The 27,477-nt window shown below is 34.0% G+C and overlaps 2 protein-coding genes across 4 annotated transcripts in view; one reads left to right on the top strand and one right to left on the bottom strand.

The window, feature by feature from the left end:
- Positions 1 to 15,260, top strand: part of rorb (RAR-related orphan receptor B) — a 51,807-nt gene extending 36,547 nt beyond the window's left edge. For both annotated transcript variants that reach the window (XM_088630122.1, XM_088630121.1), the window contains exons 3-10: positions 1,052 to 1,193; positions 1,957 to 2,367; positions 3,698 to 3,819; positions 4,575 to 4,707; positions 5,719 to 5,826; positions 6,381 to 6,491; positions 7,201 to 7,313; positions 8,276 to 15,260. In XM_088630122.1, coding sequence (XP_088486248.1) covers positions 1,052 to 1,193; positions 1,957 to 2,367; positions 3,698 to 3,819; positions 4,575 to 4,707; positions 5,719 to 5,826; positions 6,381 to 6,491; positions 7,201 to 7,313; positions 8,276 to 8,431 — 1,296 coding nt within the window. In that variant the 3' untranslated portion in view covers positions 8,432 to 15,260. The remainder of the gene's footprint in view (positions 1 to 1,051; positions 1,194 to 1,956; positions 2,368 to 3,697; positions 3,820 to 4,574; positions 4,708 to 5,718; positions 5,827 to 6,380; positions 6,492 to 7,200; positions 7,314 to 8,275) is intronic.
- Positions 15,261 to 18,323: 3,063 nt separating this feature from the next.
- The window catches only part of trpm6 (transient receptor potential cation channel, subfamily M, member 6), a 42,661-nt gene continuing 33,507 nt past the window's right edge, over positions 18,324 to 27,477 (bottom strand). For both annotated transcript variants that reach the window (XM_088630124.1, XM_088630123.1), the window contains exons 30-41: positions 26,064 to 26,196; positions 25,135 to 25,232; positions 24,883 to 24,941; positions 23,788 to 23,813; positions 23,298 to 23,348; positions 22,535 to 22,600; positions 21,628 to 21,914; positions 21,098 to 21,180; positions 20,681 to 20,886; positions 20,218 to 20,269; positions 19,550 to 19,656; positions 18,324 to 18,533 (exon numbers count right to left, since the gene is read on the bottom strand). In XM_088630124.1, coding sequence (XP_088486250.1) covers positions 18,451 to 18,533; positions 19,550 to 19,656; positions 20,218 to 20,269; positions 20,681 to 20,886; positions 21,098 to 21,180; positions 21,628 to 21,914; positions 22,535 to 22,600; positions 23,298 to 23,348; positions 23,788 to 23,813; positions 24,883 to 24,941; positions 25,135 to 25,232; positions 26,064 to 26,196 — 1,251 coding nt within the window. In that variant the 3' untranslated portion in view covers positions 18,324 to 18,450. The remainder of the gene's footprint in view (positions 18,534 to 19,549; positions 19,657 to 20,217; positions 20,270 to 20,680; positions 20,887 to 21,097; positions 21,181 to 21,627; positions 21,915 to 22,534; positions 22,601 to 23,297; positions 23,349 to 23,787; positions 23,814 to 24,882; positions 24,942 to 25,134; positions 25,233 to 26,063; positions 26,197 to 27,477) is intronic.

Below are 27,477 nucleotides of genomic sequence, written 5' to 3' on the forward strand. Positions count from 1 at the left end.
ATATAGAAGTACTATTAAGGTTAAAAAAGTTAAATATTTGGCATTTTCTTTTCTCATGTAAATAACATTTTTAGGAGCGAGTCTCTTAATTTATGTATTTGTAATTACTGGTTTGTATAGTTAACTTTTAAAATATAAAAATAAAAAAATGAACAAAAAGCATTCCTCAGTATTTGTTAATATGCTACTGTGGGAAAATGTACTAATCAAAAAGTCTTCTTGATGTGAGTTTCTGTCTTCTTTTGATTTATTATTTTTATATCTTTATACCTCGGTTTTCAGTCATTCTTTTGCCAGGATAAAAGATTTACGGTGTGCTACATATCCCATACAGAACACCGCGGTAGTTTAAATTTTTTCAGGTATTGCCATGAGCTAACAAAAACAGAGACACAACCATGGTGCTCCTGTCATCGTATAGGAAGCCTTTTTTAACTGAGAACTTCAGGGTCAATTGGACCCTTTGGATATCATTACACTTTTCAATTAGCCTAACCCAAGCCTGTGTTAGTGGCTTGTTAGCTGGCTTCTTTGGCATCCTACCACTGTAAACGAACAGCTTGTAGGTGTCATGAACTGAAATAACACCCAGATTGTTGAATTTATACTGCACAAAGATTTTTATTGGATGAGCAATATACTGTACACCAACAGTGTATATATACATATACAGTACACTATACAGTGATGTATATAGAATAAGTAGTGGACTTTTAGTAATTATTTAGTTTCATTTTTATCATAACGTATCATTACCTGTGTTGACTAGATTACCTGAAATTCAACAATAAATTATGGAGTGTAGAGGAGATACAGTACAGTAGATACTTTTCTTAATTCATTCACCCCACATCTATATCCCAGAGTTGATGGTTGATTTTCAGGAAGGGATTTTGATTTTTAAGATGCAAACACTGAGCCAAGATCATGGCGATTGCTAATTCCCTCTGGAGAATTTCCTCTGAAACACATCCATCTTTAAACACGCTTGTTTTTCCATGGATGATAGGAGCTCATTGTTTACGTAGGACCCCTTTCCCGTAATTTTCAGGGATTCTTCCGAAGGAGCCAACAGAACAATGCCTCCTACTCCTGTCCTCGCCAGAGGAATTGTTTAATTGACAGAACAAACAGAAATCGATGCCAGCATTGCCGACTGCAAAAGTGTCTTGCCCTTGGAATGTCTCGAGATGGTAAGAATTAAGCAACATACATTTATTTTCCCAAGCAATATCAAATCTGTGATCTGTGGAAAAGTAATACGTCAACCTGTTTAAAATAAATGATTGTAAAATACACATTCATGATTTGAAAACCATCAAAACATTATAGTAATCCTTGAAGACATTGTTGCTGTGGAAAACAGTGGAAGTTCTGTTATTTATAACACGATTGTACAGATATATTTTACAGATATATCTTAAACAAAGAATTGAAGGATTAGCAGTAATTTTACCAAATTATGTCTTGAGAACTATGTTCAATTTGTCGATGAGTCGGTGTGTCACAGCACACTGTAGCTGTTCCTTTAGTTTTAGTGTATATGTAAATGTAAATGGCTTCTATTTAGTTTTAAAATTAATTTGGCATTTACAGTCTTTAATCTGTATTACTTCTGAATTCTGTTTCTGTAGTAGCTGATTTTGTATAGTGTATAGTTGGATGAAATTTTAACACTTTAATATCCAACACTTTTCATGATAGTGACCGCTTATTTTTTATTACACTACTATTTAAAGGCTTGTATATTTATACTATACTTGATTTTGAATCCATAGCAAGTTTGAAATAATATATATAGAGATTTCCTCATTTAAATCCCAGCTGCCAATGGCAAACAGATAATACGTGTCATGTGCTTTGTATGATTTGATTCATTCCAGTACCTGAACTGGATGTTTTTCTTCCTCCTGCACGGATGATCTAGTGTTTAACTGAGTTTGTCTTTGCGTCCAGCCGTGAAGTTTGGGAGGATGTCCAAGAAGCAGAGGGACAGCTTGTACGCCGAGGTGCAGAAGCACCAGCAGAGGCTGCAGGAGCAGCGGCAGCAGCAGAACGGAGAGGCCGAGGCACTTGCCCGCGTCTACACCAGCAGCATCAGCAACGGTCTCAGCAACCTCAACAATGAGATCGGGGGGACGTACTCCAATGGACACATAATTGACCTGCCAAAAACTGAAGGGGGCAATGGTTTCTACAGCATGGATTCTACACAGCCCTCTCCAGATCAGTCAGGGATGGACATGGCTGGGATCAAGCCAATCAAGCAGGAGCCTATATATGACCTGACGCCTGTACCAAACTTGTTTACATACAGCTCTTTCACAGACGGGCAACTAGCCCCCGGTGTGACGATAACTGAAATAGGTAGGTGCATGGACACTTACATGGGACTGTCCCACTTGACAGGTCTCCGTTTTTTCTTATGTAAAGTAATAGTTTTAAATGGCAAGATTAAGGGGGTGTAAAAAAGTTGAAAAATATATTGAAACATAAATAACTTGTTCTCATATAATCACCACCAATACAGCAACTGCATTTGTCATAGTATTTGGCTGAACAAGCAGGCACGTGACATGTCTAGTGATCAGGTGAGGTTAGTTATTCCAATTACATGATAATCGCCTAATAATGCAGTTGTTTCAATTTCTTATATTTTGTTTCTTATACTCCTGGTATTTTCAGTGTAATACTGTGATTCTTTTACATGTAGTTTATTGGTTGGTATAGTCCGTAAACCATCCACGTTTGTGGATGATACCATATTAGGAGGATTAGCAAACATTGTAGAAACTGAAATTTACATTAAAAAGATTTTGATAAAATTCAAAATTTTGGCAAACTGTTTAGTGGATGACATGCACATAGTGTATATAAGTGCAGAGTTGTGCATGTAGGTAGCAAAATCACAAATAAAATACAAAATGGGAAACATCATTTATAGTACATATAGATAATGTGGGAAGGAAGGCAAACAAACTGTTAGGATATATACAGTAGTTAAAAGCATAGAATGTAAATCAATAGGCATTGCATTAAGATTGCATAATACAATAGTAAGGCCTTATTGAGAAAATTGTGTACAATTTTGGTCACCATTATGGAAAAGATATTGCTTTTCTGGAATCCATCCATTCACATTCCAAGGCTTAAGGTTGTGTCATCCAGTCACAGGTTGAAGAAACAACCTCTTTTAATGTGGAACAGAGAAGACTATGTGGGGACCTTCTACACATATTCAAAATCCTCACAGACATTGACAACATCAAACCAGCAGTCTTCTTCAGAACTAAAGTCAAACACAAGAAAACTACATGAAAGTTAAAAATTAAAAAGAATGAGATCAAGGGACACTTCTTTACCCAAAGAAACTACTAACTACCAAATGGACTAACTGGGCCAACTGGTCTCTTCTTATTTGAACCTTTTTTATATTCTTATTTAGGTTGAGCTCTAAGGCCCAGACTTTCTTTTGTATGCTATAATTCTGATGTCTTTCAGCGATTTTTCACATTCTTTTTCTGCTAAATACTGTAATTATGTCTTTCCACATGATGCATTGCCACTTCTATATATTGTCAAGTACTTTCAAAGCCAACAATTTTAGGAGCCCAGTAATTTATCTTTATTAATAATTTGCATTCTTATTTCCCCAGTAATTCACCTCAGACATGCCCTGTTTTCTTTTTTTAAACAGATCGAATTGCTCAGAATATTATTAAATCCCATCTGGAGACATGTCAGTACACTGTGGAGGAATTGCAGCAATTGGCATGGCAGACCCACACCTATGAAGAAATTAAAATGTATCAGAATAAGGTAACAGACTCTTGTTTGAAATCACCTTGTCAGTGATTTGTGAAATTTATATGGTAAACTCAAAGCCTGCTGAACTTGAGTTCATCTAATTCTAGCCACTGGATTTTCGTAGGATTAGTGCTTTAGTTGTCAACAGCTAGAAGATCCCTATACTGCATTTCAACACTATTCCTGTCCACACTAACGAACAGCATAGGCAAATTATACTGTATAATGCAAGATCTAGAGCTTATCTTCCTCACATTGGACTGTACTAGAATGTTAGCACTACTGTTTCTCAACATGACAGCTTACTTTCCAACATACAGATACAGCACATTTGTAGGCAATACAACACAGGATATTGTATTGAGGTATTGTCTATATTATGGTTTAATACTGTATATACTCATATTAAACAGAGTTGTGTATTGTTCTGCCTCATGAAAATATATGATACAGTACTACACTTCCTTTGATTGAATTTGGTTTGTATTTTGTAATTGTTACACAATTTAGTGTAGTTATATTTTTTATTTTCTCATAAATTACTGTAGTCTGTAACTTATTCAATTATTACTCTTAATATTGTCCAGGGCACTGCCAATTGATGAGATGATAAATGGTACTTCACCTGACTTTTTTGTGCTTTTCTCATTTTCCAAAGCAGAGTTTGATGTTTTAATAAACAAAGCATCACGTGCCATCTTTGTTACTTAAATATCATTATTTGAAGCTACTTGTATTTCTGAATTATTTATTTTTCATTTCTGCAGACACGTGAAGTCTTGTGGCAGCAATGTGCAATCCAGATCACACATGCCATTCAGTACGTGGTTGAATTTGCCAAACGGATAACAGGCTTTATGGAATTGTGTCAGAATGATCAGATTCTTCTCCTTAAATCAGGTAAGCATTGAGAGCCTTAACGTTTTATGACAATATAAATTACATAAATGTATGACAAATTTTCTTTTTTGCACATCTCCTTTTATTCATGCACATTGTACATGCGTTTCAAATACTTCTGTTCTCCGAGCCTGCATTCTCTCTTTTTTCTTGTGTAAAGTAACAAATTGGTGTTGACTTTGTCTCATGATAGTAGAAGGATCTTCTGAAGTTTTATTTGTATTTTTTTTATTTGTTTGTTTTTTGTAGGCATATTTCATATTCTTCAGTTGTTTATTATTACATTTTTACAGCTTAAAAACATTGCAAATCTGACTCGTTTGAATTACAAGTACTGTTCTCCAACTTTGTTCTCCAATTATTTCATATTGTTATGACATTTTACCCAGGTAATATATGGAATGATAATGTAGCTGAAAGGAAAAAAAAACATAAAGGTGAACTGCAATGCTATATTTATTATACTGGGTTATAATGAACCAGCGATCAGGAGTGCATTTCAAACCACAATGAAACTTCCAAGTACACAGTATCGTGAATCTCATTGAGAAACTTGTTGATGGAACCAACATCAGTGCCCATGTTTATTACCCAACTCTTGGTTGAATATCTCTTGGAAAAGGAAACAGTTTGACTTTCTGCTAATCAGATCCTCTGTTTTGTGTATGTCGAGCATTTGGATGTTTCAAACATCCAAATGCTCGACATTGTGGCATCATTTAAAATATATACAGACCAGAAAGGGACGCATTTCTGCCACAATTCGTGCAAACTCTCTCTCTTACCCATGCTGAAACCAGCTGTTTCTCGTCTGCCTGCTACAGCATGGCAACCATACAGTATTTTCACAAAGCTCATGATTTTGTTCTTAGTCTGAGAAACTGGGACTGCAGTTCCCCTTTAAACAAACTAGACGTTTCTTTTTTCACTGTGGAAAATACCATAATCTAATTTATTAGCTGGCATACACACCAGAATTAAAATATATCTCTTTTTAAATGTTTTTTCAAGGTTGTCTTGAAGTTGTGTTGGTGAGAATGTGTCGTGCCTTCAACCCACTGAACAACACTGTGCTTTTTGAGGGAAAATATGGAGGAATGCAGATGTTTAAAGCTCTAGGTAACTATTGGGATTGTGTGTTATTTTGGTTAACCATGTAATATGTAAAAAATAATCAATTTAGAAGGGGTTAAATACCCTTTTACACAATAACGCTAAATTCTATCTGAAATGATCTGAGACATATTTTCACCACATCAGGCTATGAAAGGAGTATATCTCAAAAGCAATACCTGGTTTCTCATTTTAAATGCACAAATACTGTTCTGATTTGAAAAATATTTTTAACTAGACATGTATAGTATTAAAACAATGAATGACTTATTAGTACTGATTAAGTTGTACTTCCTTTCTTTATCCCAAACTAATCGTTTTTGGCTATAACCTTAATAGAATGGGTTGATGATAGTTGTGTTAAATAATCTTGGCAATATAATGTACTACAGTATCTGTCAACATGCTGTAAATGTAATTCATCATTGGAATTTATATGGGCAATAACAAACAAAAGACCTACGTTTTATTTGTAACTTTTCTTACTTTAATGTCTTTACAGCAGTGGATTTTGTTTTGCAGCACTTCAGTCCTTTAATGTTTCTTGTATTTTTCCACAGGATCAGATGATCTAGTCAGTGCAGCTTTTGACTTTGCTAAGAGTCTGTGTTCCCTTCAACTCACAGAGGAGGAAATTGCTTTGTTCTCAGCGGCAGTCTTGATATCAACTGGTAAGACTGGTAGATCTCCAGTGCCCCTGAGAATATGCAGTCTTTCCAAAAGAGACGTGTAATTAGCAAATGTATCCTGATTTTAATTTATATAAATGATAGGATTCAGATTGCTGCTCTCATTTCTTGGCCCTTAAGTAAGGTTGCCCATATACAGTGTATTTTATATATTTAAATTTTTATAATTTATTTCCATCAGAACTATTCATCTCCTTACAGTTCAAAATAAAAATGGAAAATTAAAGTCAATTAATTACTATAATCTATATTCTTATTGGTATTTGAAATATCAGCAAATGTAGCTTGACTAGATTTGGGCAAATTTAACTTGACTAGATTTGCCTGAAGTAGACAGTGCAATATGACGGTCATCCAAGTCATGTCAACTGGTGTGATGTTTAATGTTTTTAATACAAGTATATAACAGAGGATGAAGCACTCGTAGAATGGGTGATTCTGTGCTGTTTTTCATTCATGACTAAAGAGATGCCAGTTGCACACAACTGTAATGGGGGTGCAGAGACCCCTAGCGTCTGCCTTTTGTTGTTAAAAACCTTCTGAGTAAGGCAAACAAGTTGAAAAGTGCAAAAATGTTAACCCCAGCTGAAACAGTTGTCAACCAATATTTACACATATTTGCATGTATAATATGTTTTTTAGAGGAGGATGAACTGCAGCAAACAAAAGTGTTTTTTTTTTCTCGGAATAGATCGTCCATGGCTGGTGGAGCCTAGGAAAGTACAGAAACTGCAGGAGAAAATATACTTTGCGCTGCAACATGTGATGCAGAAGAACCACTTGGATGAGGATTCGTTAGCCAAGGTACGACTTGAAGTTGAAGAGACGTTTTTTAAATACTTCTGAAAGGCTGAATGTTACACTCATTGTAATAATGTAGGTTGTTACATTTACATTCTTACGTATCTTTTTTCTGGGAATGTTATAGTATTATAACTAGTCTGTTACAGTATACTGTATGTCAACTGCAAGTGAGCTCACTTAATTAAAAGGCAAGATCCTAGCCACACCTTTTCTTATTCTGAAGTTTTCAGAGAACACATTTTAGTTTTGCAAACTCCAATATATTTTGAGTTATCATAATATAGAATAGTCATAGAATAACTGGAACTAATGAATCTTCATAGTAATTATGCAACAATATTCAGTGTCCATATAGAAAATACTTGAGTGACATTTTGAATCTGTGGACCAATGAGATGGATATGGAAACTACAAACTTTTTGTTTTCGGTCCATATTGAGAATAATGTACTACTATGTATTCATCACACTGTGCAGAATGAGCCTCTGCTTTCTTGGAATGAACTTTAAGCTGCTTAGAACACTTGTAGTCATTATCATAATCTCTGTAATAGCAGACATCGTGTGAACCCTAATACTGACTAATGACTTCAGCATATAACTTCATTGGACACTTTAACAATCTTTTCACAGAAAGATAGGACACATTCAAGATGTAGGTACTATTTTTTACACATAAATGTAATTTTCAAGGCACACATAGATTGATTTGATTTAGTGAAAGTTAATCATTACTAAATGTACTTAAAACATGACCTATCAACTCTTGTATGTTTTATTTTAATACTGTATAAACAGGAGTATTCCTCTTTTGTATATTTTAATATCAACAAATGCCAGCGGATAATTCTGTATTAAATGGATTTAATATATGGAAAATATTGTAAATAAATAATTCACAGTGTTACACCAGAATTTAGAAAATACCAGTTTTGACAGTGATATTTTCCTTTATTTTTACAGCTGGTTGCCAGGATCCCAACATTATCAGCACTTTGCACCCTGCATACAGAGGAGTTACAGGCTTTTAAGCAGTTACATCCTGAAACTGTCAACATGCTCTTTCCTCCATTATATAAGGAGCTTTTTAATCCAGACTCTTCAACAGGGCCCAAGTGACTAGAGGCCCCAACATACTGTAGCTACTGGAGTGGCTCTCAGATAAAGCAATCTGTGAATGGAGAATAAACTATAATCATCACTACTGCAACACTAGGAATGTCCCGCACTTACTACAGTTTTATTCACCGATACAGTTTAAAGAATGTAAATATGCACCTATTATAAGGGGCTTTTCAGAACTGACCAGAAATGTACAGACTTAGAAAATTGTAAGTTGTCTTTTTTCGGGTAAGTTTATTTTGTTCATATTTTGTTTTTTTACCTGTGTAAGGGGAGGAGTGAAAATGTTTCTGAAAATGTTTGTACAGTAGATACGCAGTACACAAGAGCAGAGCAGAACATTACAGTATTAATACCTGTTCTGTTTAGATTTTAGTTGTAATTTAAGACAAAATCAGCCTAGAGGGCTAATGATTTGTTTGTGTTTTCAGTAATTGTACTGTATGCGTACAGAATTTGTAAAGTATTGGGTGTGTAAAAATTTTGTGATATAACAGGAAAGGCAGAATTACAGTAGGTTGTTACATTTTAGTAAAGCCTTGTCTGGATTGTTTTAGAACTGTTCATGAAAAATGGATCTTCAGATGATTAAAACTGAATTTCTCCTTAAACATACAGTATGAAAGTATGTTTTGAGTAAATAATCTGAGTTGACAGATTCACCATTCTTTCAAATGTTTTGTATTGCTGTAAAGTCAGTAATAACTGAACTCCTTTCAAGATGAAGATTTTATTGTTACCTGTTGTAAAAGTTTATCTGAAGATTTGCCATTCTTAATACTTCTTAAAACTGCACTAGAACTATAGCTTTACAATCCTGTGTGGGGTGGTTCTGTTTATAAAACATCAAGACTGCAGTATTGAAGACATTTTGCACATTTTTCCTACAAAACTCTATATAAGGCTGGTACAATGAAGGATTCTCATAAACACAGCAATAATTACTTTTACAATATTCTCTGTAAAATTGTAAAAAATGTCCTATGAACAGGGCATTTTTGTATTAACACTATATGCTATGCGAATTGTAAAATGCAATACAATTATTTTGCAAAAAATGCAAAATGTATATTTTGCTTAAAAATATTGAAAGTTAACTTCTGCATGGTTCAGTTTCTTTCTCATTAAAACCATCTTTATCATTTCTTATTTTAATTACAAAGGGTTCGGCGTCAGATTTCCCAAAAAAACTCTTCACTCCTTCACGCATTTTCATGCACTTTTCAGGATGTTTAGAGATTTCCAACTTTTAGATATTATCCTTTGCCTTATTTTGGCAAACATTATAAGGTCATAGATAAGACTCCTCAATTAACAACCTGAAATACAACATAGTAGAACGTAATCAACTGTGACACAACAGTAAGTAGAGCAGGTGGAAGCTGTACAACATTTATTTTAGTGTTTTTGAAAAAATCTCCTACATATTTCAGTTCATTTAAATTATTACCCACATTAGATATACAGAACTCAATACACAGATATACAGAATAGATCAACTCAATGTTTTATTTCTTTTCCAATTCTTGAATCAAACATATTTGCTCATGGGGTGGTACACTTTTGGTTAGCTGGTTTTAATGGGTTAGGGGACGTAATGTGTTACAAAGCATAAAGCATGTTGTCTTTTCTACTGTGTGTTGTAGATTTCATTTAACAAGGCACAATCTTTTAGCAATCTTGGATTTTATTGAAAAGGCATTAAACAGCCTCAAGGTTTTGAATCACATAACAATCAGCAGCTCTAAAGCTAGATTACAGGGTATTTTCAAGTAATTCCAATGAAACAGTTTCCAGTGTTGATTTTTATTTTCTAGCAAGTTGTGATAGACAATCATTTTTCATGGGGTACGGTAGCATTTATCTGAGCCTTTCTGCATGTTTATCCATAATGTAAATAACATGCCCTAATTTACTGGTTATGGTTAGTCTTTTTTGTTTAATTTATTTTGACTACTCAGGGTTTTTTTTTAAGCTAGTCACATTGCCTTTTTATCTGTTGCCAAGGAAAATCTGGTTTTAATTCAGATTTGAACCTGAGCAAATGTAGATTTTGTTTTTAAATTTGTAATGTACAAATCAGCTGTGATCATAAAGTAGTGTATTTTTGATAATTGCTTTTTCTTATTTGCTCCACTAGGTGGAGGCATTTTTAAGTAAATGACCAAAACCATCCACACATAATGTGAACAGGGTGCCAACATCTTATTTGCTCTCAGAAGTTGTATTTTTCAGTTTCACAGTGTGTATCTGTACAAGTATGTGTGTACCTGTTTCATATTTATTCACCCATCCTTTAAAATTTCTATGTTATTATTGCATGTATTATTAAAACAAATTGGCTATGAATAGTATCACAAAATCACCCATGTTTAGTATCTTGGTACAAGAAATAGAAGCACTTTAAGAACCTTTTAAAATTACATTTCTCAGACTGCCTCTGTGATTTAACATCTATTGTAAATTTCAGCTTGATAATCAGTTCTGCTTTTCATAATTTAATAAAAAAGAAATTAAACAGCAAAAGGAAGTACTTTCATACGTTCATTGCGCTTTTCTTATTTTTCTTTTTAAAACCCTACAGAATGGACATTTTGCACTACTGATGATCTATGTCTATAGGTAATTCCTAAAGTTTTTGTACAGTCATGGTTTCTTACTAAATTTTATTTCCTTATTGCACAAGTTGAAGTTATGTATGAAAGAATTTTATGAAAATTATTTAGCAGTGGAAATTAAGATTTAGTTTCATGGTAGAATTGTAAGAATAATGTATATTTTGAGTGGAAAGAGTGAAAATATTTTTCAATCCATTTTTTTTTTTGCCGGCACTTTGTTAAAAATTGAGTATCTGACTTCTCTTTCTTAATCCTATATAAAAAAATGAGATGTTGCAGGAACATCTACAGATACCTTAGATGCTGACAAATTTTACCTAAACAGATTAAATAGTATATTTAAGAAAAAAAAATCGTCTACCTGCATCAAAATAAATATTTTGGCCACAGAAATATTTTCTTAAATACTATCTATTCCATAAGTTGTTTGAACAGGCCTGTATGTAATGGATGATTTTTAAAGGTATAAGGAATAAGTGTTTATGCTAAATATAACAGCAGTGTTGTCTATATTTTGTATCAAGAAAGCCATATGAAAGTGGTAAAGTTTTTTTTTTTGTTTTGTTGTGAATGAGCATTAGAACAAAAACGGATGTGGACATTTATTTCAGTAAGTACATGAGACTTTACAGTAAATATCCAGTACTGACAATTGCAAATACTTTAGGCATTTATTTACAGTTTCACTTCAAGTAAAATAATGGAGGAATGCTTCCACATATACTCATATTCAACTTTACTGTTACTGAGACGTTAATAAAGAACAAAGTAGTAATTTTAAGACTAACATTGTTATGCATTCATTTATATTTTTTGTACTGAAGAATGTTCAGTATGTAGCCCAGCTGCATCTCACTGCCATGAAGCAAGACACGATTTTTAAATGGATAAACCAGAAAGGATTTTACATGCTTACAATGCTCTACTTACTTTTGACCATTATCATTCACTTGTCAAAGACAATCATGTATAGACAAGCATTTTAACTGTATCTTCCTCAGGGATGTTTTTGGTGCATAAAAAGAGAAAAGAATCTATAACTTTTCCATTTGAAAATAATGAATTTTTAAAATACTAAAGAAGAAATACCCAGACAAGGCTTTCAGGGTAGTGTGATGAACACCTTTTAGCTGAATTCACAGTCAGAAATGCAAGATTGTATCTCCAGTCAATTGTACACCCGAGACTTTAATGGATTAGTAAACTGGTAAACACTGCTAAACAGAAGTCCTGCAGGTATCTGTCAACTTGTGTTTTAAATGTATAGTAGTTTTTTTTTTTTTAACAGATAGCAGTGTTGCTTTTTCAATCATATGAAATTACAGATGTCCAATAGATGTAAAATTGTAATTCAATTATTATAATCTGAAAATTACAGAAAAGGAAATTTTCAAGTACTTAAACAGCTGTATTGCAAACATTTACTTCAAAAACATAAAGACTCCTATGTGGTTTAGTTATTTATTGAAAATCCTAATACTGTATGTCTTTTAGGTTTGACTGAACATTCAACTTGAGTCACTGGTACTAATTTTGCATAGTTTATAGTTCACAAGTTGAAAATATTGGTGAATTCTGGTCATTTTAAATGTATTCTAATTGATTGACCATCTCTAATCCACTAAATCCAGGAAGCACAGTGAATTCAGCTACAATAGATAATTATGTCTTGCTAGATTATTTTTGTTTCTAGGTAGGCAGTGAAAAAGGGTTTGGGAAAGAATGCTACTTTGTTAGGTATTGTAGCAATAACTGAAAGCATTTTGATGTTATGATCTTTACAGTACATTGTATGTTCTATTTGTTCTGGGTGTTTTGCATGTTGTCCCACAAAAATTAAGTATTTGAGTCATTTGTGTTGTGGATTGGGGATTTTCACTGATTGTTCTGGGGTTCTATTCAGAGTGTACTGCTGAATGCATTACAGTACATGTGAGTAGAGAGACAACAGTTGCACCACTTCTGTAACAAGACAGTAAAACAGATATTTAACTGCTACTGTTACATCCAAGAGTAGCAAGTGGTTCTTTCTGTAACAAGTGAAGTTCAAAAGGTGTCATTTTGAGTTGATAAGTAAAGGGGGTATTTCAGTCATTATTTCACAATTCACTAATGATAACGATATGTGACATTATTAAAATAATACTTTGATTTGTGTTCAATTAGAAAATGCTCCATGAAAACGTTAACAGAAAATAGTACTTGTTACGAGAGGCAAAGTATTTAAAGAAGAGCGCATATGGTTGGCACTTGTGGAAGAGGTTTGTCTGTAATATGATGAAGGAACATGACTCTCCTGTTCACCATACTTAAAACGACATTCTGACTGAAAAGAGTGTTGTGGACTTTTACCACAACCCTTAAATGTAAAGCTGAGTCAGATAAGAAGAGGATAGCTTGTGTTAATCTTTCAAGGTAAATACCAGCACTAGAACATAAAATTGTCATCATGACTTACTGCTGTATGAAGAAAAGCAAAATAATATGACATGAATTTGTTTCTGGCCTAGAGGTTGTTTTTAGTTCTTGTCCCACGAGCATAGCAAAGCTGTGAATTTGAAATGAAATTGCAGCCACTAGGGACTATAATACTTAATCCCACTATACCTAAATTACCACAAAAGGATAAGGATAAATAATCAAGTGCCATAGCTGAAGCAGAGAAGTCTTAAAAACAGTACTGGAATAATGCTTTACTGTCAAATCCTGCTTTACTATCAAACATGAACTTCACAATTAATTATAATGTATCATAATTAAATTTCCTAATTACCAAGACTTTGTGTGTTCTCATCCCTTTGTTGCATTTGAAGAGAAATACTGAATTGATTAATTTAGTTGAATTCTGTATTGTAATCTTTTGTATACATTTTTTGTTTGTTGGAGGGAAAAGGCAAATTACAACAGTGTGTTAGAATTCCATATATATTTGTCTACTGTGAATTGATTGTAATGGAGCCTTTAACCAGCTGTGGTTTCTTCTGCACTATATTCACACCAATAGCAAATGAAAATGCCATCTTTTCTCCCGTTCTGTTCCTTATGACTTTCCAAAGACCATTAACTGAATGTTCAGTTAACACTAGACAAATAACATCATTATGCAAGAGGATTGTCAATTCAAGCTGAAAGTTCTGTACCAGTGAACAAGTTATTTAAAAAAATATATAATCAATTTTAAGAGTTGATTTCAAACCTATTGTTGAATGAAATTTTGTTTTCGCACTAATGATTGATGGTCCTACAGTAAACTGCTATGTTTCCATGATTCACCCTGACGTAATCCAACCTTTGAATATTTATGCATATATAGAAGTGGCTTCTCCAGGGAAAATTATTTTGAGTGATCCTTTTTATCCTTCTAAACAGTATTAAGCAGATATGTGTATGTCACAAAAGCAAAGTCACAGAGGGAGTGTAAAATCTGCAAGATTGCAATAAAATCTGTTCGATCAGTAGGGTATTATAATTTTAGGCTGTTCTTCTATGAATTTTGAAATTCACTTGAGAAGTTAACTATGGAAGTATACAAAACATTCACAAAAATCAAAGAATACTATTTTAGCAATATTTCTGTACAGTTGAACATTCTGTAAATGTTACCACAGGTGTTGGTGGCTTTTTTATAAATATGAAGTGTGTAAAATTAATATAATTGATAAAGACTTTGCCAAGTCTTTTTAGAAAATATTTGAGCTTGATTAGAAATATATATTTTCATATTTGTAAAAGGGACTAAGTAAAGCTGTTTTGTTATAGCTCCCATGTCTTTGAAAAAAATATTACAAAAATACATTTGCCTTTATTATCCATATAGTCTTGAGTGTTGCAGATAAAATATTTAGTAAATTCCTTTTACTTAAAAATTACAGGCCCAGTGTTTGGAGATGGGATTTTTGATAATACATGCATATTATTTTACTGATTAATGTTGGATACCCTGTTATCAATTAAGTTTTAATCAAATTTTGATGTACCCAGCAAGGTGACAGTTTTGGTCTCGTTTTTTTCATTTGTAAATACAAAACTTAATTATGTAAGGCATCTCATGTTTTACATTACTTTAGAATGTAAAGTTTAATTTCATTTCTGAAAACGTAGGTAAATAATGTTAGTTGATTTTCTAATGCACAGAAAATTCTGAATGTTTGCTGTAAATGACAATCAATGTTTGTTTTCTTTAATTCTAAAAAATAAAATATATAAAATCATTTCTGTCATGTACTTATTTTAATTCTGGCTCTCCTATAATATCATCTATCCATGTATTTTCTAACTGCTTTATCCAATTCAGGGTCGCACGACTGCTGGCACCTACAGTATCGTACAAGGTGGGACATGGCACACAGTGACACAACACAGACATGCACATGCTCACACCAGGGAAAATTGTCCCAGAAGCTTAATAATAATAATAATAATAATGTTTCTTTATTAGCCCTATACAATTTCTTGCATTAGGAATTTGTCTTTTCACATACTCCAGCTTTTCTCCATGGAGACACAGACAGGGAGAGAAGCTTGGGGTCAGAGCGCAGGGTCTGCCATTGTACAGCGCCCCTGGAGCAGCTGGGGTTAAGGGCCTTGCTCAGGAGCCCAACAGAGTAGGATTCCTCTGCCAGTCGCGGGATTTGAACTGGCAACCTTCCAGTCACAGGCGCACATCCTACATCCTTAGCCACAGAGCCACAGCTCTGCCCTACAAGTATGTCTTTGGACTGTGGGAGGAAACTGGAGTACCTGGAAGAAACCCATTAGGACATGGGGAGAACATACAAACTCCTTGTATATAGCTCCCCAGAAATCAAACTCAGGGCCCCAGTGCTATCTGAGGCAATAAACCGTGCATACTGTATAATTTAATATTTAATCCAAATTTTAAAAAAATGGAACTATCAAAATTACAACCTATCAATGTCCTTTTCTACATCTAAATACTGGGGTGGGGGTATAAACGCATTTTATCACAGACATTTTAAAGCACATATGATAACCAACAAGTAGGAGAGAAATTCTTAAATGGCATTGTGCTATCTTTGATTTTCCAGTGATGTTATATAAAATGAAAGTGATATAATATGCAGAGTGAAGTAATATAATACAGAAATAGAAAATAAGCTTCTATAGACTAAAGAATCACTGTGGGATCAGACATCACATCATCGCCATTGGCACAGTCGAAGGAAGCTTCCAACCACTGATTTCCTGTTTCATCCAATACAGTTTTCATGGGAGAACTGGTGCCTATTTTGGCAAGCAATGGGTGAAAGGTGGGTTACACCCTGTATGGCAGTTCATGTCAAAGACAGACATGCACATACAGACACACCAGGGACAATTTTCCAAGAAGAGAATTAACCTACCAGTATGTCTTTGGACTGTGGGAGGAAACCAGAGTACCTGAAGGAAACCCAGGTGAACACGGGAAGAACATACAAGCTCCACACAGATAGCACCTCATGTCTGGAAGCAGATTTCCTTTCTCAGGAAACAGACGTAGAAGGGTTGGCCTGGCCTAGAAGGACAGTCCCACTGATACAGAATGGAAGAATACAGTTTTTGCTCTGAAGTACATTGCTACTGTAACTTTCTTCCTACTTAGCCCCACCAAGTAGAATAAAGGAAGGCAGAGAAACAGACGTCCAAAGGAATAAAATTACAGAACAGGCTAAATTATTTAAGAATTAAAAAAAAAAAAATTAAACATTACTTTAATCAAATATTTGATTATTAAAAATATTTTTAATCAACCAAAATAAAATATGTTTCATCAATTATAAAAACCTATTAAACATCAATTATAAAACTTGGTTTCATCATTATTTTATTTAGTAATATAAATAATTTCAATTCTCGAATCTGTTGCAGCACAACAATTAAATAACTCCTGTCAAAAGTTTGGAACCTCTTAAGGCATTAAACTGCTTCATAGCAGTAAAACATACTTATTATAATAATGGCTTCATACTCAGGGCATCTCTCTTTATCTTAATTCTAATCGAGCTCAGTGCCACATCCAATATTGTGAACAATAATATTCTTCTTGCTCGGGTGGAAAGTGTACTTAGCATTTCTTGTATTGTTTGTGGTTAATTTAGTTCTTATCTCCTTAAGGGCTGATGACAGAATTGAGTTTGTAATAATGAAAGAGAAAGACTTGACTGAACTGATCGGTCTTCCTTGTTTAAAGGTAGTAAATTACATCTGAAAAATGTGATAAAGCTGAGAATGACAGCATGTCTAGCAGCACTGAATTTGGCACACTGCAGGAAACCAAATGAAATGAAAAAATAGTGCTTCTGGAGTCAATCTACCAGAGAGGAATCATAGCTGCTTCCTAGCAAGCCGATGCAGCAAGTGAAGAAATTCAGTGGTCATAGTGAGCTTTATACAGTATGGAGAAGAAAAGTTGATGGGTTAAAATAAAGCACCGTTTTACAGTTCGCATTGTTATGGGAGAACTCCATGCTGACCTAAGAGAATGCAGAGTGCAGGGTGTGATGCTTTGGAAAACCATGTTTCCAGAAAGTGACCTACTGTAAGAGTACAGAGAATGGAAATATGGATGTCAAATAAAGAGGTTTTGGTGTAGTTGCTTGGACTGTAACCAAAGCCAATGTCCAACATTTCTGTAACTGAAAACATTAATCAGTGCTATGGTTTGAATACCTGGAGACTTCAGTTGTATGGATTCTGAATTGAAGAGATGGGAGACAAAAGCACACTGTAAAATGATGCTCATAGTGTAATGGAATGACTGAAAAAGTGATGCAACCAAATTTGGGTTGTGGTAAGACATGGAAAGCGTTGATATTGACATAGAGGATCAGAACTTTCTATACAGAGAACTCATAGATTTAAAAGTACTGAGTTATAGTGGATTGTCCCCGTGGGGGGGGGGGGCTTTAATTAATATAGAAGTGTTCAAAATCCCCAAAGACACAGACAAAGTAAACCTGGCAGATATCTCCAGTATGATCAATGAAACACAAACAAGAGGACACAAATAAAAACTATGCCCTTAAAACTGAGACCAAGAGACACTTATTTACATAAAGGGTTATGGGAATATGAAGCAAGCTACCTGTATGGAGTCATGTTATTGAAGCCAATACTTTGGCTTCTTTCAAGAAACAACTGGATGAGATCCTTGGAGCAATTCACTACTAGCTACCAAACAGGCTAGAGGGGCCAAATGGTCTTCTCTTGTTTATAACCTGATGTTCATAGAATTGTTTCGCTATAATAATATGAAACAAAATGAGTATTCATTTGTATGTTCTTTATAAAGATTTATTATGATAGCAGAGTAAAACAATAAACCAAAACCATCCATGTGTTCAATCTATTTTACACTGCATCTCCTTGGCAATGTCAGTTTAATGCTCAAAGCTCTTTTCAAAGTCGTGTAACAATATCTGAGCAATCATCTTCAAAGGCAGGGTTGATTTTTCCCGGAGTCAAAGTATTTTTTCTCAAATCTAAAAAACAAAAATCAGCGAAAATCATACAGATGTAAAGATAATAACCTTTATTAAAATAATTTTCTGAAACTGAAATCCATTGTATAGGCTGACTTCACTTGAATAATGCATTTTCATTTTTTGTTTGTTTGTCCAAAACAAAGCACTCGTTAAATAGCAAAATCTGTCTGGGTAACATTTGTTTGTTTTTCCTAAGCAAATGTTCCCAATGCATACACATACCAAAGGTTTCATGTTCACGATAATTAATATGTAATCAAAGCTTCTTTTTTTATACTGCAGTGGCACAAAGGAAAGCCAGCCCCCACACATCTGTTTTTGTGTTATCTTTGAGATGTATTAATTTTTCTCTTTAATAAATGCTTTTTGTGGTTCATTAATTTCTCCTCTTTCTTTGAAAGCTGCCTCTTTTCATGGTTGGCAAAAACCTTCATTGCATTTAAAGAGCACCAGTGGAGGTGACTGAATACTGCTGGATAGTGTCTCTGTTGCCTATGCTTTGGAACTTTGCGTTTCAGTTTTACCAGATCAGGTATTAACTATCTGTTGCTGGTTGCATCTTATCACACTGATCCAGGTAATGCAGATCAGTACATGCTTTGCCTTGTTTATTTGTTTAAGAGTGGGTGCATCTTGCTGTCATGTTCTGCCTAAGTGTTACATCAGTAACAGTGAAAACTGAAGAGGTGCTCTTCCAAACCTCAGCCTTTCACATTTTCCACTGTTTTTTTTCTTTTTTTCTTTCACTGATTTTCTATTACAGATGTTTTGACTGCAGAGCAAAATAGACCATCATGCACTAAAACATTTCTGGACATTCACGGTTTCATAAGTAGAAAATAAATATAAGCACTTTCCGAATCCAGATAAGAACCAGTTGTAATAGATTATCACAAGCTGTTTGCAATTTAAAAACACATTATATTGTGATCCTTGGGAGAGCATAAACAGTGCTGTGCTAAACTACTGAGTCACTTCTGAACTAGAGAGACACAACAGAATCTCCACCTCACCTGGAAGCTTGAGTTGTTTGCAGCATCTGTTGCACTGATGTTTTTCAATGAAATTTTGGATTGTCCCATCTCCAAGGTTAGCAGGACCAAATATCATGTCTTGTTCCCTATGGAAATATGATTGGTTAAACTATTTATACAGTATATATATACAGTACAGTATATATATATATCTGACACTAATGAGCTTCTCCTCAATGTGGATATAATTTAAGAATTCTATCAATCTGCTATTCCTTTGACCAAACCAAAGCAAAATCAAGGACAATTATTACCTTGTGTTAAAAATGTAATTAAAGATATTACTAATCTTAAAAATATCAGAATGAATGATGTCCAAGTTCAATAAAAAGCAGAAATGTAATAGTAATGTGCAAATAAATGTAGCCTTTTATTTAGATGTACCCTTTATGAAATTTGTATAGTAAAAATATATGTACAACAAACATTTTTATAATTAAATATTTAATATTTTATTGTTAACTTTTAGCCATGCAGTTTTTATTCAGTGTCCCAGTATGAGGGTGGCTTTTGCTTACAGTGGTTAATCACCATCCGGGGATTGGCATGGTATACAGTATATCATAAGGATCACCTGTGTAAAGCCTTACATTTCCTATACAAGAAGCCATCAAGAACAGCCAAGGGGTTCAAGAGTCCACACTTACTCTTTGTCTTCTGCTTTGATCACTGAAGGGTCTGTTAAGTTTTCACCAGCACCTAGAGAAGAGAGATTTTCTTAGTTTTATGCAATGGGATATGAAGCAGTACAATAAAAACTGTACTCAGTGATTCACAAAGGCAAGCAAAAATAAATTGGTTACTGAAATACAAACAACAAAGTGAGCAAAATTAATTAAACTGAAAAAGACAGGATAAAATAATCAGACCTAGTCTTCTGGTTTTCCAAAAAATATACTGCTTCAGCTTTTCTACATTTATAAAAACGCATTTTGAAGTGTTTTAATTTTTACCTGAAAGCAATTTGTGAAGGTGCAATATAAAATGTTTGATTGATTGGAGGCATCTTGTTAACTTAGATGTTTATTCAATTATAGAAATAGCTTTGGAATGGCATTTCGGAAAACTAAACATAAATAATAAATAAACATAGTAGATACAGAATCTAACCTTGTAGATCAAGAACTATAAGCTCTCCTCTAGAATATTCATACGTCCAATGAGAGAAAGCCAAAATAGTTTCTTCCAGAAAACTCATAGGAGTGACCTCTTCTCCGTTGGTACTGTTGTACTTTTTGAAGTCACCATTCAAGTTTTTCTCAATGGTTAGCCATTCTTCAGTGGAATGGCAGTAGAGCAGACATACATCCAAAACCCTATGAAACAGAAGCTCTTGCCATTAACTGTGTACTGGTGAGCTAGTTTCACACTGTGTGTATTATGCACTGATCTGTTTTGTGGTTCTAAACTTCTAAGCTTCTAAAAGCTAATTATGTAGTGAGTCAGGCATGCAGGATAGATGTACCAATGTCAACCACCAAGATTGTCTCAAATGATTACATAAACCTGTGGAATTAAATGTCTTACCTTGGGGAGTAAGGGATGGTATGGGGTTTCATTTGGTTGAATATGTACATGAGTTTTTGAGCAGCCCGTTGCTGCTGGATTTCCTAAGAAAGGAGTAATGAAAAGATTATTTAATGTTAACGCTTTGTGCAGTGGTCATTTATATAATGAAAAGCTTATTGCGTAAAAGATTAAACACATTAACAGGAGCTCTTTTCACTCAGAATTTTGTGTGGATTACATTTTTATTCTGTAGTAAATGTATCCTCTCCTGCACATTATCTACAGTATCTCTAGATCTTTATAAACGTTTGCTCAGCATTCCAAGAACTTGTGTCTTAGCTTCTGCCATAAAAGCCATTTCACTGACATGAGATAATGAGGATCTTAACATACATAAATAATTCAGAAATCCACAGGAATGGGAGATTCTTTTCTTCAGCGGTATTTTAGCAAAAAACTCTTGTCTGCATGAAGTAATCAGAAAGTCTAACAATACTTTTTTTGTTAGATTAATGCTTGACTAGTATATTAGTAAACCAAGTTCTTACCCTCAGACACAGATGAAGGACAGTGCTGTCTTGGTATATTTTCTTCCATGTCCTGACCAACTCTGGACTGAAAGATTTCACAATATAAACAGCACCTGGCTTCAGCACGTCACCCTCTGCCCAAGTGCAGACCACTTTCATGGCCCTGCGCAGGCCACTATCCATCTGCTTACAAATCAAGGGCTCAATCATAGCAACCAGGCCTTGCTTAGACCAGAAGGATACACTGTTGCTCAGACTGGTCGGTGAGCTCTCTTCCAGTCTGTATATAGTCACTTCCTCGCCAGCTATGGAAAATGGAGAAATTTGTTCATAAATCAGAGGTTGCATTACCTTTGAAAAGATGCCTTTGAAAGATGGAAAGGTTTGTTAGCAAATTAATCTTCCGTCATAATACTTAACGTGCTATTATGACAAACAAATGCACAGAGAAATTATTTTACTCAGGCTTGTGTCTTGCAAGTTGGCTGTGACAGGCCTCCCTCTAAAAGAGGTGAACCGTGAGGCCTGAACACATCAAAACTGACAATGGTGCAAAGAATGACAGTGCAAGACTTTCCTTCAGCACACCCTGGATACACACAAGTTAGCTCTCTAAAAACCCCACACCAACCAACACCATTCTCACGATTTATATCTGAATCAAACCTAGACTGTTATTTTCTAATCATTCTAGAAAATCATTCTAATCAGTTACCTTGTTTATTAGCTAATAATTTCCAAATCCATCTGAAATAAGTATTTTTTATAACTATTAGAGGCCTCAGTGGCCTCTAGTCACAGGTCAGTTGTAAATACAGTCCAGTCCTTACTAAAACTGGAATACCACATGATTACAGTTCAAAGTATGGACAATGTGCACAAGCATAAAATTGTCAGATTAAACAGCAGAGGACTTTTTACTCACCAATGATAGAAACTGGAGTAAATGGTATTGTTTGTGCAAGTCTCATCAAATTGTTTCTCTCAACAGCTAAAACGAGAAGAATATCCTTTTTTAAAGGAAGAACACATTTTACAAAGTGCTCAAGTAGGGCACTAAACTGTAAAATGGAAAAATCTCTAGCTTTACTGAACATCTGTATTTTGCTGTTAAATAAAAATAAATATTGTTTGTGCATATGAATCATTTAATAAATGGAAGTAATATACATTATTAAACTTTAAACTTACTATTTTGCTACGAAAGACGGTATTCCATTATTATAAAATATTATTAATTTAATATTAGGAAATATAATAATGATATTCACATCATATTAGAGTGGATTTGTCTGCTTTAGCCACACACTGTCTACATGTTTAAAGGTAAAATCACATACAGTTCAACCTTAAATGCCTATTAACAAATAAATAAAAATTACTTTTTAAATTTAAATGTATTAAAATTACATTTGATTTATTTTTTATTTACTAAACTAAATAAAAATATTTTGCAGGTTTTTCAGAAGTTACAAACTGTTATAAATGTGGGCATTAATATTTATATAACAGAAGTAAACTGACCAATGAAAACATTAGGTGGATTTTTTTCAATAACATGTTTTTGAGAATCCCAGTATTGTGTCCGCACTGCACTGATAAAGTTCACAGCTGATGCAGTATAATTCTGTAAACAGTGCTGTGGAATATTGTGGTTCCACAGGTATTCTAGGTCCTTATTACTTTACCTGAATAATGATGATTTAGGTCTTCAGAGGTTTTGAATGAGGTGCTCTTTGCTGAAACACACAAAAAATGATGATGGTAATGATGACAATGATGATAATTATTATATTACAGAGTGGCTCAGCCATTACACATGTTTTCTCTGTTGTAAAACAATAATTATATTATTATTATTATTATTATTATTATTATTATTATTATTATTATTATTATTATTATTATCCAACAAACCAAACGTCTGTAATGGCTGAGCCACTCTGTAGTAGAATTAAAGGCTTGAAGAATTCTAACATTTATTTTGTCACCAAGCATCTTGGAGGTTAGAAGGATTCCTCTTTATTTAATACTTTGATTACTTACACCTGTAAAGCAGATTTTCTTTAAATTATTGTATAATACTCACAACTGGCATTTATCGAATATACTGATAAAAAGAAGAGTTGGCATAATAGGAAGAAAATAATAGGAGAAAAAAAGTTACATTGAACTCACCATCTGTGACACCAAAAATCTGCTCCCTAAGTAAAAACACAAATATTCAGTTAAGTATTGTCAGTCAGTATACATAATCTAATCATTGCTTTATTTTGGGGAAGGTACACTTCCTTAAGCTTTAATTATTAATGAATTGACAAAAAACAATTTTTAGTAAATCCTAAGCAGAGATAAAGACCATTAAATGCTACTGTAACAATTGCATTATATAAACAAAGAAAATAGTTTTACTTATATGAAGTTAATAAAGTTCACTTGAAACTTATAATAATACAATTATTAATTATTGAATGAAGATTGTATGAGTGATATTGCTGTATTAATCTATTCTGTACAGTGTAAATCACCTTATTTTTGCTGAGAAAGGTTACCTTACAGTATTGTATGTTGTGTTGTACTCTTTATAGTATCCCATTCGTGTATTTTCTGACTAGTTTGAGAATGTAGCATGAGAGCACTGATCTGTGGTCGTAGTGTTTTTACAAGCTGGCATAATATTTTTAACAATACTAAGAGACACCCATATTAGACACTGTCTACTTAATAAACTCAATGTATTTATAACCACAGAGATTTCACCTCTTGGTTAACTATTGTTAAAAGTGCACATACTGTACTATGTGCTAAAAATTTAACTTAAATCAAATTGCATATCCCCAGACACATGGTCATGTACTGGTTGAATTCCTCTTTTCATAATGAAAACAACATTCTTTATTTATCCTTATAAAAACTGAATCCTTAATTCAGTAGGTCAGGTCATTGACAGAATGTACTGAAATCTAGTAGAATTGATCAAATTAATAGAATTGTATAAGCTATATTGATACTCATCTGTTTCACAAGCATTAACAAAAAATATTTAACTTGAAACTTGAAAGTAAAATAAGTATGCCTGTACTTTGGTTTACTGTAGATCATTATTAAAACTTTCAACAAACAACCAACATTAATGACAGAATAAAAAAATCTGGGGAGAATTCACCCCACTTTAGAATCAAACCCAGGTAGCAGTAGTACAGTACTTGCATCTCTTCCTATCAAGAGCATACAGAGCTAATTATAAGAAACATACAGAAAGACAATACATACGAAGGTCTACGGCTCGGAGTTTTTTTCCTGCTGTTCCAAGCAGAGGTACTGGTCTGCTCCTGGACATGAAAACAATATACTGTATTCATTTTTATCAACTTTGTCATCTAAAGACTATATTTTCAACAGCTATTACTTCAGAATCTTGTTTTTCAATAGGTTTTGATTATAGATACAAAAAGGTTAAAAAAAAACATTTGAAGAGGACATTTTCCATGCACATGTGACTTTGGAAACTTTTGTAAAATTTACCTGATAATGAAATCCTGAGTGTTCGATGGACTGCACTAAGTTTGACGGGCTTTCATGATGCCGAAGCCTGTGCGCCACAAAACTCATTTGGTCAAAACCTAAAAAAGGTACCCAAAATAATTGACAAGAAGGCAATTTCTTTAGTGAGTAATTACTTCATTTAACCTATGTAAAAACAATGATCTCTTGTAATGTAGTGCATAAAAATCTCTCTGTCAAAAGGCTTAACTCACTGTACATGACAATATCAGAATGTGAAAACCTGACAGAACAGTAGTTTAAAGAGTCCAGTTGTTCCTATACTGAGAACTCAGTTGATTACACTTTTAAATGCCTAAAAAGGACTGTACATGAAGTGAGTTATCACTCAATGGAAAGATATAAAATACCATGTAGCCAAAATAACTCCAGAAAAAGAAGTATTCAATAAAAGTAGACAATTTGTACATCACAAAATGCAAACCACAATCCAAGATTGTTACCATGCAAGCGATAGACCTCCCGTGGAATTCATTTCAACATTGTTTCAAAAGAAACTCCAAGGAGACATATTTAAGAAGCCAAAATGAGTGAGAGTTGTGGTTCACAGACCTTTTCTAAAATAAATGTACTAGGATAAACCTAAGAGCTGAGCAAGATGGTATCCTCATGAGAGAAGTATGCAATTAAATCACTGCAGGAAACAGTTTCTTTTGCATTTGCTCTTATGAAGGTGAATACATTTTCATATAAATTAATAATTCAAGACAAACTGCCTAGTTCACCCCATTTTGATTACACATACTTACACATACAAGCTATATTATGAATTTAGGTTAGCTACACATTTTTTATACATATATACAGTACTTCCAAAATTAATTTCATACAATTCCTAAATTCTGGTGTACTATCATCCCAGTAAACATCACTTCACATTTAATACATACTCAGCTGATTGAAGCTGGTTATATTTGACCAGTCTCTTTTTAGATTTTGTTCTATCTGGAGATTCTCATCCTTCGGCAGTGCAGATTCAGAATTCATGCAAGGGATAGGTGAGCATCCATGTACTGTTATCACCTGGAGATTAAATAAATGAAATAAATTGCTTACATTTATATAATGTTTTTCTGGACACTCCACTTAAAAGCACTTTACAGGTAATGGGGACTCCCCTTCACTACCACCAGTGTGCAGCCCCACCTGGATGATGAGACGGAATGAAGCCATTTCATAGATCAGGATTATTAGGAGGCCATGATTGGTAAGGGCCAATGGGAAATTTGGCCAGGACGCCGGGGTTACACCCCTACTCTTTTCAAGAAACAACCTGGGATATTTAATGACCACAGAAAGTCAGGACCTCGGTTTTATGTCTCATCCAAAGGATGGCGCCTTTTTACAGTGTAGTGTCCCCATCACTACACTGGGGCATTAGAACCCACACACAGACCGCAGGGTGAGCGCCCCCTGCTGGCCCCTCTAACTCCTCTTCTAGCAGCAATCTTAGCTTTCCCAGGAGGCCTCCCATCCAGATACTGACCAGGCTCACATCTACTTAGCTTCAGTGGGCGGCCAGTTGTGAGCTGCAGGATGATACAGCTGCTGGCAACAGACAGGCTATTGCTGTTATTAAGCTACATTTCTTGTCACATGACTTAGCATTTTGACAACTGTTTTATTAATCTAATATTTGGTAATAAACATACTTTATATTTGTACAGTATATCATACCTGGCAGTTTATTTTCAGGAAATTTCAAACTGTTGTTTACATTTTAAGATAATATTTTTTTAACTGAATGAGAATTCAGTTTATTATTATCTTATTGAAACTGGGAAAAAGCTCAAACAAACAAGACAACATGTGTGATTATCCCTGTAGCAGACAACCAATGTGTCCATTTACTATGGATTAGACCACTGAACAATATGGGCCCAAAAAGTTCATATAATACTGATCTGTACTGATACTGCTTATTATTTGTGTGGGGCCACGTGCATTTCTACTATGGCAGTTGTTTTCTTGAGTCCATGACTTAATAAATGTCAACTGCCTTTCTCTCAACGATTGTGTTCCCACACAAAACCACCTATTTTCTCAAAAGGAGGCACAAGAAAGTGTGTATTTATATACAACTGAGGCACAAAAGAAAAAACCTTACATCAAATGGATTTTATCAACTATTTTAAAAATGTACTGTCTTTACAGCAGATTAATATCAAAAGTACAATTAAAAGAATCTCAAGAATGAGATTCCAAATGAAAATCAAAGTATTACAAGTTTAGCATTGGGTAAGACCTCCTCAGCAGCAGTGACACAAAGGACTGAGCAACCTCTGAATGGACTGTGGACTATTA

Source organism: Lepisosteus platostomus, chromosome 4 (assembly GCF_059453375.1).
Source record: "Lepisosteus platostomus isolate fLepPlt1 chromosome 4, fLepPlt1.hap1, whole genome shotgun sequence".
Taxonomy (NCBI): Eukaryota; Metazoa; Chordata; class Actinopteri; order Semionotiformes; family Lepisosteidae; genus Lepisosteus; species Lepisosteus platostomus.